Raw genomic sequence first — 20021 nt, forward strand, 5'->3', positions numbered from 1 at the left:
TGATTAAGCTTTGTTCATAAGTATATTCTAGAACATTCCATGCCAATGTATCAATGCACGTAAATACAACAACCATTCCCATACCGTGGGAAATCATTCTTCACAATAACCGCCTCCACCTCATCCCCGGGATAACTGGTATTATGGATATGGTGAGGGGAACCGGGAGGCTGGGTTGCATTCGCGTTTATGTTGATGGCGTGCTTATAATTGCTGAATAAAGGTTTAATTACCCAAGTTTGAGGTTTAATCACCCAAGTTGAGTGGAAACAATTCAAGAAGAATTTCAAGAACTCCTAGTTATTATCGCGGACAAGAAAGAATCTGCGACAGATGACAACTGAGCAGTTATTTGAATTCGTAGATGAGAAGTAATCTCCTAGGACATTCGAAAAATGTTTAGTTGAACAACAAGTCTAACTGTGCACCACATTTACTGAAAAAAGGATGTTAGTGTCAATTTTAGTTCATGTGAAAAGAATTAACTTCTATCGAAGACATTAAGCTTTATCCACTTTGTAAGAAGTTTTCATGTTAATAGTTACGGATTAATCCTTTCTTATACATAAGTGTTACGTGGAGATAAAGCAAATAAATCGACAAGGAGTGAATTTCGTAAAAATATTAGAGCGAATAACCCATAACTTTTTTTTCCGGAGTTAGTAATGCCTAATATAACATCTCATCATTTCACAAGAAATGAAAGCTTTACTCGTAAGTCCTGCCCCAAGGAATCCGCAAACAGTCATCAATAGTTTCATTTTCTTCCTCCTCACCAAACATTTCGACAAGCTCATCGTCGAGTACATCTTCTACAGCTAACTGAGCCGTAGCCTTCACAACCTCTTTATCCAATGTTTTCTCGTCATGTTCGATGATCTTCTGACAAAGTTGCATGTTTCTTAGAATATTTTTCAGCGTGAAATGCTTGTCCAGCAATGAATGCGTGTAGTCAAATGGTCCTAACCGTGTTCGTAGCAACTGACGACACGATGCCACAGAACCTTAACTGATATCTTTGTTAGGAAATCTTTTTTCCCCTAAACTCTACTGACTAAAGTGAAAAAAAAATTGAAAATACCAGCCACCCACTAGCGACCACACCTAGACATATTTGATTTGGTATTTGGGATTAAGGAAAATTTTTAAAAAATCCTTAATTTTTAGGCGATTTTAGTTTTCTTAATAATTCTTAATCCTTAATTTTTAGGCGATTTTAGTGAAAATTTGATAAGGTTTTTGCTATTATTGATCAATATATTGTCGATCTGAGATATTAATTGCTGTCGAAAATCGACCTATATATTCCCATGACAATGCAGAAATGATTATTTTTAAGCATTACTAACATATATCTTTCAAACATAAAGCAAGCAGAAGAGATAGCGCTGCACATTGCTTAGCGAAATCCGAGAAGCCTTTACGAATATGAGCTGCTGATGCGGAGTCATACTGAATGGGTAGTTGGGTCATCACTAATAGGTACTCTGCATTTGATAATCACAATTTGTGATAGCTGAAAGCCTTTCAGTGACCTCAAATCACCTAATCTGATCAGTTGAACTTAATCGGCAAAAATACCAAAAACAAGCTCACCTAGAGACAATGCAACTTCATTAATGAAATCTTGTAAAAAACCGTCGTCCTTGCAAACACAATGCAAATTGATCGTAAAATGCGGCAAATGGAAACGTACCAGTTTGATAAAATATATTACAGGAGTCCCAAGTACTTTAGGCCTAGGCAAACCCTGAAAAGATATCCAAGAAAACGAAAGAAATGTATCATAACAGAAGCCAAAAAGAGAATGAACTTGGAGCACTTTGTTTTTTGTAAAATTACGCAAACTTGGAGCACTTTGTTTTTTGTAACGGTAAATTTACTGAAAAATTATTACCTTTCGAGCTAGCTCAAATGCTTCCTGGCTTGCTAAATCCACGTTCGCTAGCTCAAATGCTAACTTTTTGTAATGAGCTTGTAATCGCATTAGAAATCTTGACATATGTCGATAAGTAATGTGCTCTAAAACAGGTTTAAATTGGAGATAAATATTTGTCCATTTAATTCAACAGAAGCAGTGGTTTTCCTGAATTACTAAAAGTGCCTAAGTTCCAGATTGTATAATCATTCATTACGACGGTCAATATGTGGCTTGTCTTTCCATCTGCGCGCTGCTCTGTTGGTAGAAACTTTCAAACCAGTATACGCCTTCCTAGCATGCTTGAAGCTTTTAAAGAATATTTCTCGCGTCCCGAAAAACAATTTAAATCAAAAGATCTTACCATAGTCGCATTCCCGGTTTACTTTCCCTCGAATCTTATTTTGAACTGTTCCCCGACCTAGCTGACCTTTCAAAACATATTCGTTCACCCAAACACGATCACGTAAGCTTTCCAACATATCGCAGCCATCATTAATTCCCAGTACTGCAAAGATCATTAATTCCTAGTACTAGCTAAGAATAAAAGAATGAGTTAAGTCACGATGGTTCGTCTTATAATATCAAATAAGACAGTAAAAGAAATTTCAATTTTTCCCTTAATCGCAATCTTTAGCGTATTTAACCTGAAAATTTAAGCTATATGTATACATGGAGATTGCTATTCAAAATTTCAAGAAGAGGAAATTCACAATAATTTATTAAGAATGTAAAAGAAACAAAATTTTACGGCATAGACCGGAACTTGCAGGTTGTTGATAATCTAGCTCTTCAACTCGAATATCTTCTTTCCGAAACGGTTGTCCAACAACAAGAGGATGAAAGCTGGAATACTATTGAAAACATAATATACAACTCACAATTTTAAAAAATTCAAATGATAATATCGAAAATGGAAGATTTCAATGAAAGAAACACATTTCATTGTTATTCATACAAGTATTGCTGTTTAATAAGCTAAAAAAGCCGATAATATTATTAAAACAAAATAAAAGTTATAATTATGCGTTGTAAAATGAATATGTCTTGGATGTATTAATGTGCAAATTGTTCTACTTCTATTAGATTTCAATTCCTAATATTCCGTTAGTATTACTATCATTTGGGGAAACTTTGCAATGCATATGATATTGTAATTGAATTAGGATCTTGACACTTCAAAGTGTATCTGCGACGAATGACTCATAATGCAAGCAAAATTCTTTATGATAATGTATTAATGATGAGAATGACTAAAGTTAAAGTTAAATTATACAGTATAATTAGTTAACACAGTTTTAATGAATACCCGCCGTACATATAGGAACATTTAATAACTGCATCATCGACTGAGTACATTAACAGCATCGAGAGCGGAAATATTTGCTCACTAACTCATAATTTGGCTGCTTTCGTAAGCCAACAATGACAGGTGCTTGTGATATTGGATGGGGTTCAACAATAGGCATTTCGATTTCTGGTATTTCTATTGGTAAGCAGCGTTTATTAGCATTTCCACAAACTGCGTTAATGAGGTATCGTTTCAATGAAGTGAGCGAAATATCACGAGGTTTGTGCACGCATATAATCCCGTGAAAAGATTTCCACATATCAGATGCTGTTATAGATCTCCGCATCCCACCAGCAAGAAATTACAGGTCGATCCTGTAAATATCTAAACTGGAACTTTCCACTTTTTCGACGGCCCTTTCGACAAGTACAAACCTCATTAACATATGAAACACAAAAGGTATGTCTCGGGAAAACCAAAATAAACCGAGGAACACACAAAGCACTGCGAAATTATTGAAATGAAAGGAGTAGTCCGAGTATACTAAGGGAACTGCAAGCAATTTTTGCAAAAAACACTTTGCCGCAAATCCTACCATCTACAGCAGTACCAACGCAAAGTATTCCGGAAAAATAGTATAATGTCCAACTCTTACAGCTACTGGTAATTCGGATTTTTCCATTTCTACAAACACCGAAACCGCGAAATTCCTGTTCATTCAGGCTAGAAGACGTAACTTTCAGAATTCAATGTACTAATGAACCAAAGCTAAGAAACTGGATGTAAAAGAAGTTTCAAACAACATAAGTATTTTAATCATAAATTGAACAATACAATTAAATCACACAAATTCCAACAAAATTGTTTTAAGCAGCCCTTTTCTGGGCGAGTCGACGATCTCTTTCTTCGGCAATAGTCAAACGGACACCCTTCGTCGGTCCCGGTAAACTCACCATAGATTTCGTCCCTTTGCCAATGATAAATACGTTATTTAACCTAAAAAATAACTGGATATACGATAGTTATCCATTGAAACAACGGTTAGAATACACAAAGTAATATCTTATCTACAACATCGCTATAACAGAGAAACCACAAATACTAAATCGAATAATATATTTTCTTGATAAAACTGGCGACACATTACGAGAAACCAAAATCATAAAAATCGTAAAAAGTTATCGTTGCAACCAAAGAATATCCTTACCAAGGAATATTGTTTGCAAGAATACGAAAAAACTGACCTGGACCGGTGGTTATGCCAACCAGGCCCCGGCCTTCTTTATTCATCACTATGAAGAAGTATGTTGTGCCTCGCAAACAAAATGCATCTTGACCTCACCGAATTTTAGAAATTCCATTTTTTCAAAACCTCAAATTTATCTTAGCTTTTTCATTCAAAAGACGTAAATAATTTGCTCGGGATTCTCCTTCTATACTTACCGAGTAGCAAATGAATGTCCAGCAGCATCTTTAATGTGCACAATGTCAAATGAGCCTGGATGCTTCTCACGATGTCCAACAATGCCTACACGACCCATGTTACGTCCTCCTGTTACCATACACAAATTACCCTGGTCGAATTTAACGTAGTCACTCATTTTACCAGTTGCAATATCCACCATTATCGTGTCATTTACCTGAAATTTCAAAAAGTCAAGCAAAACGTCTTAGAAAAAAATTGCAGAAAAAAAAATGCAAATCCTGATCAACAGCAACTCCAAGCAATAATAAGAGGTGGAAGAAATACCAAGAAATACCACTGGTAAAGATCCCTAAGATAATAACATTTTAGGGAACTGACAAAAGTACAGTCCACAATCCTACAGTATGAAAGGTTAATGAAACCTTCGACTCCTAAAATGAATATGAGATAATATTCCGCTGTTCAACAAATACAAATAATTTATTTGCAGAACGTGATTACTAAGAGGATACTGCTAGTGTTACGGCCATCCTTTCAAACAATAAAATTGGAGAGCCAACCTTAACGTGAGGATCAGGATAACGAATAGTTCGCGCATCGTGAGTAACAATAAAAGGAACGCCTTTTGGTCCAACACATTTTTTCACTATTTTGCATAGCTTGAAATTTCCTTCTTGTTCTGTGATACGGTGGGTAGCATAACGTCCTTTTGCATCATATAACAGGCGAAATGTTTCGTTTGTCCTGTCGATCCTGATTACATCTAAAAGTATCAAAAACAGGATAAATCAGTGCTTTTAATCAAGCACGTGAAAAAGTTAGACAATACCGTGTTACCGAATAAAATAAATAATTGACATTTATTTCAACCTTAAAATAAGAACCTACAGTGATAATGAGTTGTCGCAAAAAAAAAAGTAACGAAGACAAATACTAGGATAAATATATACCCATAAATCCGGCAGGGAAGCGCATATCTGTTCGCACCTTGCCATCAACTTTGATCAGACGCTGTTTGCAAATCATGCGCGCCTCATTATATGTTAGTGCGTATTTCAGTCGATTACGTAAAAACAATATCAGTGGTAGCGATTCACGCAACTTATGTGGTCCACACCGTGGTCTCGGGGCAAAAACACCTGCAAAGATTCATATCAGTGATAAGACTAATTCTCCATAGATTCTGCCATCAGTTTCTGCTGTGTATCTTTCTCGCAATAAAAGTGAAACCTTATGCGACTTTCTTTCCATCACAGCACAAATACCATTCTTTCACATTTAATTCATAAGCATATTCGAAGACAAAACGAGGTGCAATATCGAGGGCAGCAATTTCAGAAAGTGCCGCGAAATATTTATCATGCTTGTATCAAACGGTAATTCCATCAACTTCATCACTAACTGCTGCATTTCAATTTTTTTCCTTTCCTCACTACAGAAGTGAACCTGATTGGTCCATCCTTCAATCAGAGAGACTGGCAACCGGCCATCAACACTTTTGACATCTCACCGAACCATAGCTACGAATCATTTCATCACACTCAGAAAGTATCACCTCCGGAAATCTTTAGATAAGATTTTGTACTAAAGGACGCCTGAATAACTCTCTTCACATTATCATTGGAAGCAACAATTTGCTGCTTACATTACCAACATTATTAGTTCACTAGAGACAATAATGAATATCGACGGTGAACTCTTTCGGCAGTGGTAGAAATATAAAATCTAGATCGATCATAGGAAAATGGCTCGACGTTCACACTATTTAACATTAACTACAACCTGAACTGCGATTTCTTTTTTATCAAAGTTTAATAAGAAAAGCATGAAATCCGCGAGAGGAGTTTTCTACCGGGAATGTCACATCATTTATGATGAAGTGAAAAAAAAAACAATTCCAGAAAATATCTGCTGGATCGAAAGAAATATCATACCTCCAAGTTTGTCCAACATCCAATGTTTCGGCGCTGCAAGGCGCTTTAAATGTCGCTTCGGTCCACGAGCCATACTTTACTGTTTCCCGATGTAAACCCTTAAACCCATACGCTTTCAAATATAAAAAATTAACCAGAAGATCGATAAGGCAAATTCAGATCTAATCAAAGGTCCTCATGCACACTCCCGTACCGTAATGACCAACCAACTTACGAAACTGACCCCTACACAAAGCATTTGTGAGGCGTTAAGATGGTCGACTAACAAACCACCCACCTTAACACTCCAAAACACTTTCCCGACAACAGCGCCACAACACTTTAGGATCTTCAATACAGTATGCCACGAGTGATTTGGGAATTTGGCACAAAATAACAGCACTAAAGTCAGAGATAATTCAAGAAATTTTTTGAACAATGTAATTTCATTTTTTTCATACGGCGTAGTTTAATTTGGCAAAAACAATTTCACTAAATGATTCGTTTCTACGATCTTTGAAACTACTTAACAATGGCTGTGAAACGTATTGAAAAAATATGTGTCCGAAAAACATAATTAAGCTTAATTAATATAAAGTGTATGCCTATACAAAATGTAGTACAATGTCTATATTTAATGCTTACTAACCATATAAGCATAAAATGAGTCATGCTTAGATGAAGTATGAAGACTTGATTGGTATCTGTGATCAGAAGTTAAATCTCCCATTAATAAACATTTGCATACTGCCTGTAAGCTCATACAATCCACACTACTATTAAATATACATGTAATGAATATTGCGTATGCAAGAAATGATATTACAACATAACATCATTATTACTTTAATAACATTCATGCATGCATGCATTTCTTGCATAAACATATGGCAAGCGCTTTAAGTTAGAACAGAATATTGCCGGACATCATTTCAGCGCTTTTACGAGATCGCGAAAGGTTGATCTTTGAAGGGTCTGCTAAAATTGCAATCGTGTTTGGTAGATTAAGTAGGACTAATGGGGGGAAACTCACTAAGTGATAAGATCTAGTATAACGTGATTGACTTGAAGACAACGTACTTTCCCTTTTTTCCTCTCTTTTCTCATTCTTACTTATCTTTTGATAGAAGACGTGAAGACAACGTACCTTCCCTTTTTTCCTCTCTTTTTTCATCCTTACTTATTTTTTGATAGAAGGACGTATTTATGAGTTGGAAACATTTTTATTTGCAGTATATTACTGGATCCAGTATCCTCCAGATTGCTTTTTATCTGCAAAATGCTCGAGTCAGTAAAAATTTTCAATTTATTTTCTAATTGTTGTAATTTTTAAACTATCTCTCCTATCACTAATAGGCCAAAAACTTGTGTAATTCAGATTTCTCCTCGACTTCTCCTCATCCGGAAGACTAATTCCGGAAGGTTTCAAAGCGTCTATCGTGAAATGTCTTAACTCTTTTTGATTCCACTGATATAAGTTTTGCACTTTGCAGTATTTGAGATTTCTTCTAGAACGAATTTAAAATTATATTTTTTATATGCTCTTTAGAAATTTGATCCTCATTTTTTAACAACTTTACCGGAATAAATTGCAGGATAGTAAAGGACACAAAACAAACTGCCACCATCATTATAATCGGTCTTTTAATGATGATGACGGTAAGCATAAGAATTCATTCCGAAATAATTTTGTTTTCACTAATTATTCAAATTTATCTTTAATTGCAATTTCAACCGCTAACTGATTTACTTCAGTTTTTCTGCTACTCTTGCAACAGATGTGGATTATATTTAATTTAATTTGTATTAGAGAATTTCAGGTTGCCCAAGCGCAAGCCGATGGGAAGTCCGGAGTTTCGAATGATACTAAACAGAACAACACCGAAATCAAAATCCTAAAAACCACAGAAGGAATCAGTAAATCTGTAGATTCGACAATTGCCGACATCGAAAGCATCCAAAAAAGTACAAAAAAGACTAGTGAATCTGTTGATCCTGCGACTACTACCATTGAAACAGGGCTCCTGATGCCCAATGCTCTCCAGAAGTTTCTAAGGCACAAAGTTTATCAGCAGTTCCTGGAGGGTTTCCATAGAAGATTTAAAACTGCAAAAAGTATGAAGACTTGATTGGTATCTGTGATACAGGAAATAAAATCTCCCATTAATAAACATTTGCACACTATCTGCAAGCATATACAACCCACATTATTATTAAGTACGCATATAATGAATATTGCATATGCAAGAAATGATATTATAATATAACACCATCATTACTTTAATAACATACAGCATGCATGCATTTCTTGCATAAACATACGGCAAGCGCTTTAAGTTAGAACAGAATATTGCCTGACATCATTTCAGCACTTTTACGAGATCGCGAAAGGTTGATCTTTGAAGGGTCTGCTAAAATTGCAATCGTGTTTGGTAGATTAAGTAGGACTAATAGGGGGAAACTCACTAAGTGATAAGATCTAGTATAACGTGATTGACGTGAAGACAACGTACCTTCCCTTTTTTCCTCTCTTTTTTCATCCTTACTTATTTTTTGATAGAAGGACGTATTTATGAGTTGGAAACATTTTTATTTGCAGTATATTACTGGATCCAGTATCCTCCAGATTGCTTTTTATCTGCAAAATGCTCGAGTCAGTAAAAATTTTCAATTTATTTTCTAACTGTTGTAATTTTTAAACTATCTCTCCTATCACTAATAGGCCAAAAACTTGTGTAATTCAGATTTCTCCTCGACTTCTCCTCATCCGGAAAACTAATTCCGGAAGGTCTTAAAGCGTCTACCGTGAAATGTTTTAACTCTTTTTGATTCCACTGATATAAGTTTTGCACTTTGCAGTATTTGAGATTTCTTCTAAAACGAATTTAAAATTATATTTTTTATAAGTTCTCTCTTTGATGTTAGAAGAATAATTCGAGTAAATAGTAAAGATTTTATGCAAATTGATTGTTTACTTTTTATGGGTAAATAACAATTCATACCTCATTGCTTATTTCTTATCTGTCAAGGAGTGGTTGTACTCCTTTATAAATGCCAAAGAAGGACGAAGAAGAGGTGAGGGTCACTTTGCTATCTCCTTCTTATTTTGGTGATAGTAAAGTCTCCTCGTAATACTTTGCTACCTGAATTAAGCAACTCAAATAACTTTACTTTCAATCTCCTTCATAAATCATGAATATCCAACAATAATTTAGTTTAATATCAAATGAATTCATCTGAAATTTGAAATCTTTGAATAAAAGTTTGTTTCTAATCATCGAAACTTTTTTTTTTTATTAAATTGTCTTTCTTAACTTAGATACTTATGATAAATAAATAAAATTTTAAGTTTCATAACTTTTTACAAATGAATTTGACATTCTAATATTTGTTTACTACAGGGTGAGGACTCTGTATCAATAACTGATGATGTAAAAGGAGCTGATTATTATCATGGATTGATACCGCGTACCGATATCGAACCATTGTTGAAAAAAGAGGGCGACTTTTTGTTGCGTAAAACTGAGCTCACTCCTGGTATCTGTTTTATTTTCATTTAGCATAAAACTGCTCGATATATTTTACGATAAATATTTACTCTTCGATGAATGGAATTTAGTAGTAATATACTTATAGAAATTATGTGAATGAATTAAACAATTTCAAAATTTGGAAATTGACATTTCAATTTTTGTATGTTAACTGAACAGCAAAGCAGAAGTTTTTATTAATTGATGCTGATATATATCAGTTTTGAGCATTATATAAAACAGCTACGTTATTTGGAAGCTAAATGGCTATGAAAGGTGAGAAGCACGGAACTTTTCACTTTTCAGGTGAGATAGTGCTTGCGATCTCGGTACGACACAACAATGCCGTACGACATTTCATGGTGAATCAAGACCAAGATGGTTCATTTTATTGCGAGCATCACCATGAAAAAAGCGTATCTGATCTTATTCAATACTACAAAACGACGAAGGAACCACTATCTGCTTCCAGCCAAGCACGTCTTCGTCGGCCCATCGAGCGACCGCAATGGCTTCTGAATCATGACTCCATTAGACTTGTCAAAAAACTCGGAGAAGGTGCATTTGGTGAGGTGAGCTGGGGTAATTAGTGTTATGGCTCACAATTAAGTAAAAGTTAATTAAGGTCAGCAATTGTCAATACAAGTAGTACATGCAAACTGTGAAATTGACACTTCAAGGTATTCCTTGCGGAATATGCGTTTGGAACGGAAAAACAAGAAGTGGCAGTGAAAACGATGCGTCAGGAAGCAACACGTGAAGCTCGATTGAAATTTATGAAGGAAGCGAGACTGATGCGTCGCTATGAACACAAGCACGTAGTTCGAATTCTTGGAGTAGCTGTACACGAGCATCCACTAATGATTATTATGGAAAATTGTCCTGGTTTGTTTTTCTATCCATCCTTAAGGTCATTTAAAGTAAATTACCATTCATCCATTCAACGATATACACAGCAAATTTTAGGTCATATGTCAAGCTTATTTTATGATTCTTCATTAAAATATGATACATATATTGGTTAGGTAAATAGTGTTTGTTTCATATTCACTGATAGCAGAAATACAGCACAGTAATTAGGATATGTATAGTTTATATTAGGTGGATCTTTACTATCGTATTTACGAAAAGAGAAGGGAAAGGTAACATCAGCCATGAAGCTACGTTTTACGATCGAAGCAGCGGATGGGATGGCTTATTTACACAAACAGAAATGCATCCATCGTGATATTGCTGCACGTAATGTTTTGCTAAGTGGCAAACTTGACGTGAAAATTAGCGATTTTGGCATGTCTGATGATCGACTTATCGTACAAGATGAAAAATTGGAAAAGGTAATGAACGGGAAATTGTCCCACGTGCTCTTTCCCGGTATTGTATTGATTGTTTGTTGGAATGATGTTAAAAAAAAAAAAAAATCCTAAGCAGGCTTTGTAAGCAAAAAAAGTATTAAGTTAATTTTATTAGGATATATGAGAGAATAAATGAATAAGAAAGAAATAAAGTAAGCCTGAACAATTGAAGGCCAAGTATAGCCAAGCAAACAGGTACTGGATAAACTAGACAGGTAAAGCAATAAAGCGAAACACTTCCAAGTTTAATGGGCATACCGGTCTTTTTTCAGGTCAAAGTGAGCCGATATCTTGACTCAACTTGACCTTTTACCTCAAGCATCCATCTTTACCAAGCATATTTATTGATCCGTCTCAGCACTTTTCTGTCCAGAGGATTGTAACGATTTTATTCAGGGAATACAACGTTAACACACATGGAACTTTGAACTTAAACTTCAAGCAAACTGAGAAAACATTATCGCATTCGTCAAAATAACGTAATCCAGCATTACTAGTGTAGATTAAGCGGAATAGTCTGACGTCAGTTACGGTACACCTCTATTGATCCGGTTACAGTTGTGTTGCAAGAAGGGAACTGGCAATTAAGATTTGATAAATAATGGATGCTTACAAAATTGGATTGTTAAAATGAATTTTACAGCTTATTCTTGATTTTTAACAATTTTTTGTGGAAGAAAAGAAAAGAATTTGACGAATGTAAAATAGGTACCGGTCAAATGGTTGGCACCAGAAACGATGCAACAAAAAGTTTACTCGAATAAAACTGATGTCTGGTCCTATGGTGTACTTGTCTGGGAAATTTATTCTGATGGTTCGGAGCCTTATCCAGGATTGAGTAATATTCAAACACGTGCAAAAATTGTCGTGCAAAATTATCGGATGGAAATGCCCAAGGTATAATTTCCCGCTAAGACAAGAATTCATATGGACTATTGTGCGCTCATTCCTCATATCTCTTATTGTGTACATTGCAGGAAGCGCCATCTGGAGTGACCAAATTAGTCCAACAGTGTTGGGCTAAAAATCCTGAAGAACGACCAGAATTTAGCAAAATATTCAAGACTCTAAAAAGTATGAAGACTTGATTGGTATCTGTGATACAGGAAATAAAATCTCCCATTAATAAACATTTGTACACTGTCTGTAAGCGCATATAATCCACATCACTACTAAATGTACATATAATGAATATTGCATATGCAAGAAATGATATTATAACATAACATCATTATTACTTTAATAACATGCATGCATGCATGCATTTCTTGCATAAACATATGGCAAGCGCTTTAAGTTAGAACAGAATATTGCCGCACATCATTTCAGCGCTTTTACTTGATCCCGAAAGGTTGATCTTTGAAGGGTCTGCTAAAATTGCAATCGTGTTTGGTAGATTAAGTAGGACTAATGGGGGGAAACTCACTAAGTGATAAGATCTAGTATAACGTGATTGACGTGAAGACAACGTACCTTCCCTTTTTTCCTCTTTTCTCATTCTTACTTATCTTTTGATAGAAGGACGTATTTATGAGTTGGAAACATTTTTATTTGCAGTATATTACTGGATCCAGTATCCTCCAGATTGCTTTTTATCTGCAAAATGCTCGAGTCAGTAAAAATTTTCAATTTATTTTCTAATTGTTGTAATTTTTAAACTATCTCTCCTATCACTAATAGGCCAAAAACTTGTGTAATTCAGATTTCTCCTCGACTTCTCCTCATCCGGAAAATTAATTCCGGAAGGTTTCAAAGCGTCTATCGTGAAATGTTTTAACTCTTTTTGATTCCACTGATATAAGTTTTGCACTTTGCAGTATTTGAGATTTCTTCTAGAACGAATTTAAAATTATATTTTTTATATGCTCTTTAGAAATTTGATCCTCATTTTTTAACAACTTTACCGGAATAAATTGCAGGATAGTAAAGGACACAAAACAAACTGCCACCATCATTATAATCGGTCTTTTAATGATGATGACGGTAAGCATAAGAATTCATTCCGAAATAATTTTGTTTTCACTAATTATTCAAATTTATCTTTAATTGCAATTTCAACCGCTAACTGATTTACTTCAGTTTTTCTGCTACTCTTGCAACAGATGTGGATTATATTTAATTTAATTTGTATTAGAGAATTTCAGGTTGCCCAAGCGCAAGTCGATGAGAAGTCCGGAGTTTCGAATGATACTAAACAAAATAGCACCGAAAGTACAACCCTGAAAACCACAAATGGAATCAGCAAATTTGAGAATTCGACGACCGCCAGTACCAAAGTCGTACCAGAAACTACAAAAGCGACGAACGAATCTGTAGATTCTGTAAATACCACTATTGTACCTGTGCAGAAGGAAGTTACGGAGAGAATAGTACCAAAAATATTCATTGGAGACGATGGCGACGTTGGACCACCAGGACCACCTGGATCGCGAGGACCTCAAGGTCCTCGAGGCGATCCTGGGCCACGCGGAATACAGGGACCTATGGGAGACCCCGGTCCTCCTGATGACCACTCTATAACAGTATCATATGGTGTGCTTTGTGTTATTTGTGCTTCACAAAAGAAGAGAAATAACAATTTTTCCTTCCAATAATTTCACCCTATTTTGTCTTTGAGGATTTTTTGATACCATCTAATGACTAAAAACCGGGGCACTGAATAATCTTAAATTATGACAACATTATCAAAAAAATCGTTTTCGAAATGTAATTTGATAAAAACTTCAGTATTTCAGGTTTACTCACACTAATGATGGTACCAATTTTTATAATCATTTATTTCGATTGACTTCCATTTATGTTATCTTCACGAACTGATTATTCATTTAAATCATTTGATTACTTATTAACTTTAAAATTATCAACTATTGGTGCTAAATATGTTGTGTATAAATATATTTCAGCATTCTTCGCCTTCATGCTCCAAATAAATTAGTGATAAAAATTGGTAATTAGACAATAATTTATGAAAATTTGGAAAAGTTTCTGAGCAGGAAAAAATTCGATTGTGTTGTACCGGAAGAGTTGACTGTTTGAACTGAATCAGTCTCCTTATCAGTAATCATTTCGTTTCGAATTATCTGTCTTTCATGATTGTTTAATATCCATTAAAAGAAATCCCAAATTACTGAACTGATACATTCAAAGCCAGAATTTTTTAGGTTAATATTACTAATCAATATGGTCAATATACTAATTAATCATTATGAGTAAGGTTGGCAATTTCTGAAAAAGATGTTTTATAGAGTTTGAATTGATAAATTTGACGATGAATCGTCCCAGACAATCAAAGATAACTAAAGCTCGTAGATAACTAATCTACTCTGATAAGAAGGTAAAATAGTTTGAGCAAAGGTTAAAAAGACAAGTTGAAATAGTCAAGAATTTGAATAATGTGCAATGTACAAAAGTCAAGCACTCTTTACAATTTATTTTATCTTTTTATTTATGAATGAATAATGTTTAATGACAAAAAGCGATCGAAATAGGAATAAAGTGATAAAAATTCTTCAAATTTCTCTTTTCTTTCACTTTCATCAACTTATTATGTTTGGTCCCTGAAATTTTTTTTAAAAAAGATATTTGATATAATTTTTTTGTGTATCTTGCAAAATTAGCGATAAATGGAAAGATTGTTAACCATGCAGATGCATGTTCATGCATGTTTCGGAAAGATTGTTAACCATGCAGATGCATGTTTCGGAAAGATTGTTAACCATGCAGATGCATGTTCATGCATGTTTCGGAAAGATTGTTAACCATGCAGATGCATGTTCATGCATGTTTCGGAAAGATTGTTAACCATGCAGATGCATGTTCGATATCACTTATAACACTAATGAAGTAGCAATAAATATTTTCCAATGCGACAATTAGGAGGGAGTAGAAAAAGTTTTTTTGCATTTTTTACACTGTAATCTTGTAGAAAATCAAAGAAGTCCTTCTTTTTTTTTTTTTTGTAAAATGAGATCGAAGATTTCCTTGAATTGTTATCATTATTACCCATACATGAATTATAAAGATCAGTAAAAGTATGAATAACTGAGATCAGTTTACCTTATCAACATTGCCTTTTGGACCTCGAGGTCCTTTCTCACCAGGTTTTCCCGTTATTCCTGGAGGACCTTTGGGGCCAACACGACCTTGTTGACCTGGTGGTCCAGGATCGCCTGGTGGACCTTTAGGACCCTTCATATATGTAACGGCACATGAAACCTTAAAAATGGGCGGATTCATTTTCACATTTAATATTCATCAAAATGAATTACTGAGCATACAAATGAGTGTTAAAGCAAGAATCCCATTTTCGCTGTTAAATTGAAAAACTTTTTGATAATTAATTTTCAACTTTTTTTGACTAAATAAAAACTTATTTATTTATAATAAAAGCTATTTCGTTATGGCTATGTTTAAAAAAAAAAGAAAAAAAAACCAGTGAAAATCTTTCAAACCAATTTGAAATGATAATTAATTATTAGGTGGAAACTTGTCTTACTAGCTTTTCACCTAATTAGATATGGTTACGTCGTTATTTCAGACAACTTTTTTCATAGTAATTATTGAAGGACAAATTAAAGTCATTTTTTATTAGCGAGAAAATTCTCTAACTTACAGCGAGCAGATAAATGACAAGGAAATAGAAGACAGCAATATTTTTCATTTTCTTCTTTTTTTTTTTTTTTTGCCTGAAACTAAGACATTTTAATCAAATGTAAGTAGTAGTTTTAATCCAAATGTTGAAATCGATTATGGAACAGAGTACCTCTATCATTTGAATAGCAAAATATAGTAATTATAATGAAGTGATATAACAGAACGATCACAAAAGCCTGATAATATTTGCTATCAGCGGTAGTTTTTTGATCCTTTCAAAAGAAAAACGGGGATCTTATCTATAATCATATCATCTAGCATCAAATATTCCGTCAATCACATCCTGAAGCATATCATCTCTCGAATTTATTCTAGCCAAAATGCATTCCCAAATGACGCTAATAATGAACATCACTGAAATATGACAAAACCAACCACTTAGTTGTACCAATTCAACCCCATTAATTAAAATTTAATACATGATATTCGTCTTTAAATTAATGTCAAAGATTGGAGATTTTGCATATTTTTCATTTTCCTTTTGTTTACAACACGTTGACATGAAGGAATGAATTTTTCAACGCTCAAATCTATTCAAACATATCGTTTTGCTTTTTTTTTTTTCCAAGCTTTTTATAATTGAAAATTATATATATATGTGTATGATTCGATGAAAATGTTTTCGTCCATTCCTCGTTTCTTTCTCTCAAATTTGTTAATATTTTTTTTTGCAAATAATTCTCTTTATGTTTACATTTACTTTGCTTCACTACTTTTGCAGTTCTGAATTGATTCTATTTTATTGAGTAGAGTTAAGTTTCACTTCATATCTCACCCATTTCAATTTCCGGATGCTTTTAGCACTATATCTGTAAATATCAACCATAGTGGAAAACGCTTCATGGAAAGGAAAAAACTTATAGATAAAAAAAAAAAAGAAAAAAAAGAAAACTTGAATTTCATTATAGATAATAATTTGAATCAAATAAATTCAATTCAATTAAGATTCAATCTTTCATTTAATTCTTTATTATTTCTCTACTTCTGTGTCAACTTTTAGCATTTGGCTATAAATTCCTTTGATGAAATTATAACTCTACTAGTATTCGAGGTTTTTTAACCAAAATTCAACAACAAAATAATATTTATGATTTTATATCAGTCTAATTATTGGGACATAAATACTCTATAAAATATCATCTCCTCCTCTTTGCTACAGATCATCTTCATCCGTCAAAATCCGATTTATCATATTTTACCTTCATCTTCCCATCCATACATATTATATCAGCAATAACATTTTTATTTAATGATATTGGATGTTGCTGCGGGCAACGACGATGTGAGAGAAATTTCTCAGGAAATGAACTTTTGTTTTCAAAGTTTGTCACATCAAAGACAACCTTTTTCATCCTTTCCATTTCACTTGCTGTCATCTAACACTTCCCTCAACAATTTCATTCAATCCATTTTTTTTTTCACAAATAGCGATAGGTTTTTTCTCAATATTTCTCCCTTTCTTTCTCTCTGGTTTTCACATTCCGATTATCCCAATCATATAAAAGCGAACGATCATCATTGCTCAATGATTGACCAGTAGCATTATTTACAAGTGTCCAATGCAATATACGGCTTACCATAATTCCAACGATCATTGTCGCAAAACTTGTATGATACAACGTAGGATCAATAAGTTTGATGAAATCGTAGGGAAAGGAAGTGACCTTTATGAGAAAAGTAATTAGAAGAAAAAATTAAAGTAAGATAAGTTTGGTATTACAATGAAATGATTGAAGCATAGCTTAAATCATTCATCCATAAAACAACTCTTCAGTCCTATTTTTTTCTTTCCAAAGTACGAACTCATTTCTGTCACAATGCAAGTATCCGTTATAGATAATAATTTGAATTATTAGAATGATAGAGAAAGTTCATTCTCTACTCAATTATATCAGAGATTTTTCGTTCATCTAATGAAAGACCGTTTGTAAAACTTGACCAATGTATTTGTGATAATTGATTTGATAACAAAAAGAATGAAAGGAATAGGAAGAGAGAAGTAGTGTTAAATCTCTCTTATCATTAGATGATCGGGAAAAAATGGAGAAAAATGTGAAATTATCGCAGCAATTCGCAAATTTTGTTTTCACAATTTTTTGCTTTTTTTTTTTTTTTGAATCGAAATTTGCGGAAATTGCCCCATCACTCTTTTAAAAAATAATATTTTTTTCCATTTCTTCGTAAATCTGTTGAGTGGCAGTTGTTGAAAGAGTTTTTGTTATGCGAAATTTCTCCTGCTTTTTTCTCTAATTTTGATTCAGTTCGCTCCTTTGATTTTTTTTCTTAGTTTTTGTTAATGTATTTATTTGTAAAATTGTTTAATGGGCATTAATGTCATTAAAAAAATGACCAAAGAAGATCTTCAGCCATGATTTAGATTTTATTTTTAAATCCATTTTAATCATAAGCTTTCTACTCTGTTTGATTTTTCGTTCATTGCTAATGGAATCTGCTTCTTTTTTTAAAATGATCGTCACAATTCTAGAAATTTTAACCATGACTTTTCGGACTTATTTTTTTGTTATGATTTTTTCATTAGTGGTGACCATCGTTTGACAACTAATGATAGCTCTAAATATGACTTCTCATTGTCATAGCTTCTAATTGACATTTCAAGGTATTGCATAGTTCTTATATCCGTATAACGTTTTGGCACTAAGCAGGAAAGCCATAATTTAAAAAAGTGAAAGTTCGTAAATCAACAAGCTCTAATTCTTATGGTTGACTTGGAAACTTTGAAATGCTTTGGTTCAGATTTCAATTCTTTACTTTTTCTTTTGAAACTTTAATTTCAGATTTTCTGATGTTGTAATAGCTTATCTTTCTAGTAATACCAGGTGTACTAAAATGATGGAGCTATGTTAGCCTAAGCATTGATATATTTGTAGAGCAGCAACGAAAATCTCATTGGATCCATTAACAATAAACTCGTTCGTCTGCAAAAATTATAAATTTTAAATTGCAAAGTGTCTGGTACCTAATGATAATGGTATGCATGAGCTAACTGACTAGGCTCATGATAACTATGATTGAATGGATAGATAGTAGATCAGGTTATCATGGTTCAAAAGCCAGAAAAGAAAATAATATCTCTTAGGTGCTATTACTGTATTACAAGTTTGGCCAAGTAATATTGATTAGATTTATAATTTTCCAAACATAATATGGTATTTTGCAAATTGCCCTTATCTTCCTCAAATATTTCAATTTAAGAAAATGGAAAATTGATGGGTTGATAGGTGTCAAATGGGAAGTTTTATAAGAAAGCAGACGTACTGGATAGTTAATAAAAAAAGAGTTTTAGTTAAGCAAAAATATTTACAAACTGATAGTTCACATTAAATTGCGAAAGCGATCCATGGCAGACTATTGATTGTGAATGATTCATTTCTGCAGCATATCTTTATTGGAAAGGTCACTGTGACTAACCTATCGTTAGAATGAAAATTCATAAGCATGGATCTGATCTGGATCTGATCATGGATCTGGTAGCTTATCTTGTGCAATACTGTCCTTCGTATATACGATAATTAAAAGTCGTATATACGAGTTTAATTTCTTCACTGATACATTTTACCACTGAATAGACAGATATTTCAGTTGATCCAAGAAAGAAAAGTTAGCCGAGAGGAGGGATAGACAATATGCGTTTCCTGTCCATTGCAATAAATTTATTTTTCCTTCCAAAAATTTAATTTTTTTTCTTTTTTTTGTTCCAAGTTGACTAATTTCTGCAGTTTTCTCTTCTTCTTCCTTTCTTCCTTTCTCTCTCCGGTCTCTCTGTTTCTCTCCCTCTCCTTTCCTATCCCATTTAAGCGTGTATTCCTTCACTCCCTGCTAGTGTCTTTGACAGGGTTGTTACAACAGAACAATTAATGAAGTCCACGTAAGGACGATGTTCTGAGTAAAATTGGATTGAATTGTAACCTGGAAGGAAC

At 33.7% G+C, this 20021-nt stretch overlaps 6 protein-coding genes across 7 annotated transcripts; 3 read left to right on the forward strand and 3 right to left on the reverse strand.

Annotated features, from left to right (window-relative positions):
- Positions 1–1307: 1307 nt before the first annotated feature.
- Positions 1308–3798, reverse strand: LOAG_05602 (hypothetical protein). The gene is made up of 6 exons (XM_020446909.1): positions 3228–3798; positions 2670–2764; positions 2283–2426; positions 1898–2022; positions 1597–1750; positions 1308–1516 (listed from the first exon to the last, which is right to left on the reverse strand). The coding sequence occupies exons 1-6, from the start codon at positions 3284–3286 to the stop codon at positions 1476–1478; spliced, it is 618 nt and encodes a 205-aa protein (XP_020302802.1). The 5' UTR covers positions 3287–3798; the 3' UTR covers positions 1308–1475.
- Positions 3799–3876: 78 nt separating this feature from the next.
- Positions 3877–6928, reverse strand: LOAG_05603. Of its 2 annotated transcripts, XM_020446911.1 has the most exons (7): positions 6847–6928; positions 6570–6667; positions 5586–5774; positions 5196–5398; positions 4653–4849; positions 4454–4581; positions 3877–4205 (listed from the first exon to the last, which is right to left on the reverse strand). In XM_020446911.1, exons 2-6 carry the CDS (start codon positions 6640–6642, stop codon positions 4575–4577), a joined length of 669 nt encoding a protein of 222 aa, XP_020307502.1. In that variant the 5' UTR covers positions 6643–6667; positions 6847–6928; the 3' UTR covers positions 3877–4205; positions 4454–4574. The 2 variants fall into 2 exon arrangements, with proteins under 2 accessions (XP_020307502.1, XP_020302803.1); XM_020446910.1 differs by lacking the exon at positions 4454–4581.
- A 1273-nt stretch (positions 6929–8201) lies between these two features.
- On the forward strand, positions 8202–8677 carry LOAG_05604 (hypothetical protein; the record flags this gene model as incomplete). Its single annotated transcript, XM_003141141.1, has 2 exons — positions 8202–8207; positions 8369–8677. 2 exons carry the CDS (start codon positions 8202–8204, stop codon positions 8675–8677), a joined length of 315 nt encoding a protein of 104 aa, XP_003141189.1.
- A 922-nt stretch (positions 8678–9599) lies between these two features.
- On the forward strand, positions 9600–12518 carry LOAG_16395 (TK/FER protein kinase; the record flags this gene model as incomplete). The annotated part of the gene is made up of 7 exons (XM_003141142.2): positions 9600–9623; positions 9950–10085; positions 10385–10650; positions 10759–10963; positions 11180–11412; positions 12139–12327; positions 12408–12518. The coding sequence occupies 7 exons, from the start codon at positions 9600–9602 to the stop codon at positions 12516–12518; spliced, it is 1164 nt and encodes a 387-aa protein (XP_003141190.2).
- An 889-nt stretch (positions 12519–13407) lies between these two features.
- LOAG_16396 (hypothetical protein) lies at positions 13408–14024 on the forward strand (the record flags this gene model as incomplete). The annotated part of the gene is made up of 2 exons (XM_020449047.1): positions 13408–13413; positions 13575–14024. The coding sequence occupies 2 exons, from the start codon at positions 13408–13410 to the stop codon at positions 14022–14024; spliced, it is 456 nt and encodes a 151-aa protein (XP_020307503.1).
- Positions 14025–15477: 1453 nt separating this feature from the next.
- LOAG_05606 (hypothetical protein) lies at positions 15478–15666 on the reverse strand (the record flags this gene model as incomplete). The annotated part of the gene is made up of 1 exon (XM_003141143.2): positions 15478–15666. The coding sequence occupies one exon, from the start codon at positions 15664–15666 to the stop codon at positions 15478–15480; it is 189 nt and encodes a 62-aa protein (XP_003141191.2).
- Positions 15667–20021: the final 4355 nt, after the last annotated feature.

Source organism: Loa loa (assembly GCF_000183805.2).
Source record: "Loa loa unplaced genomic scaffold supercont3.2, whole genome shotgun sequence".
Classification (NCBI taxonomy): Eukaryota; Metazoa; Nematoda; class Chromadorea; order Rhabditida; family Onchocercidae; genus Loa; species Loa loa.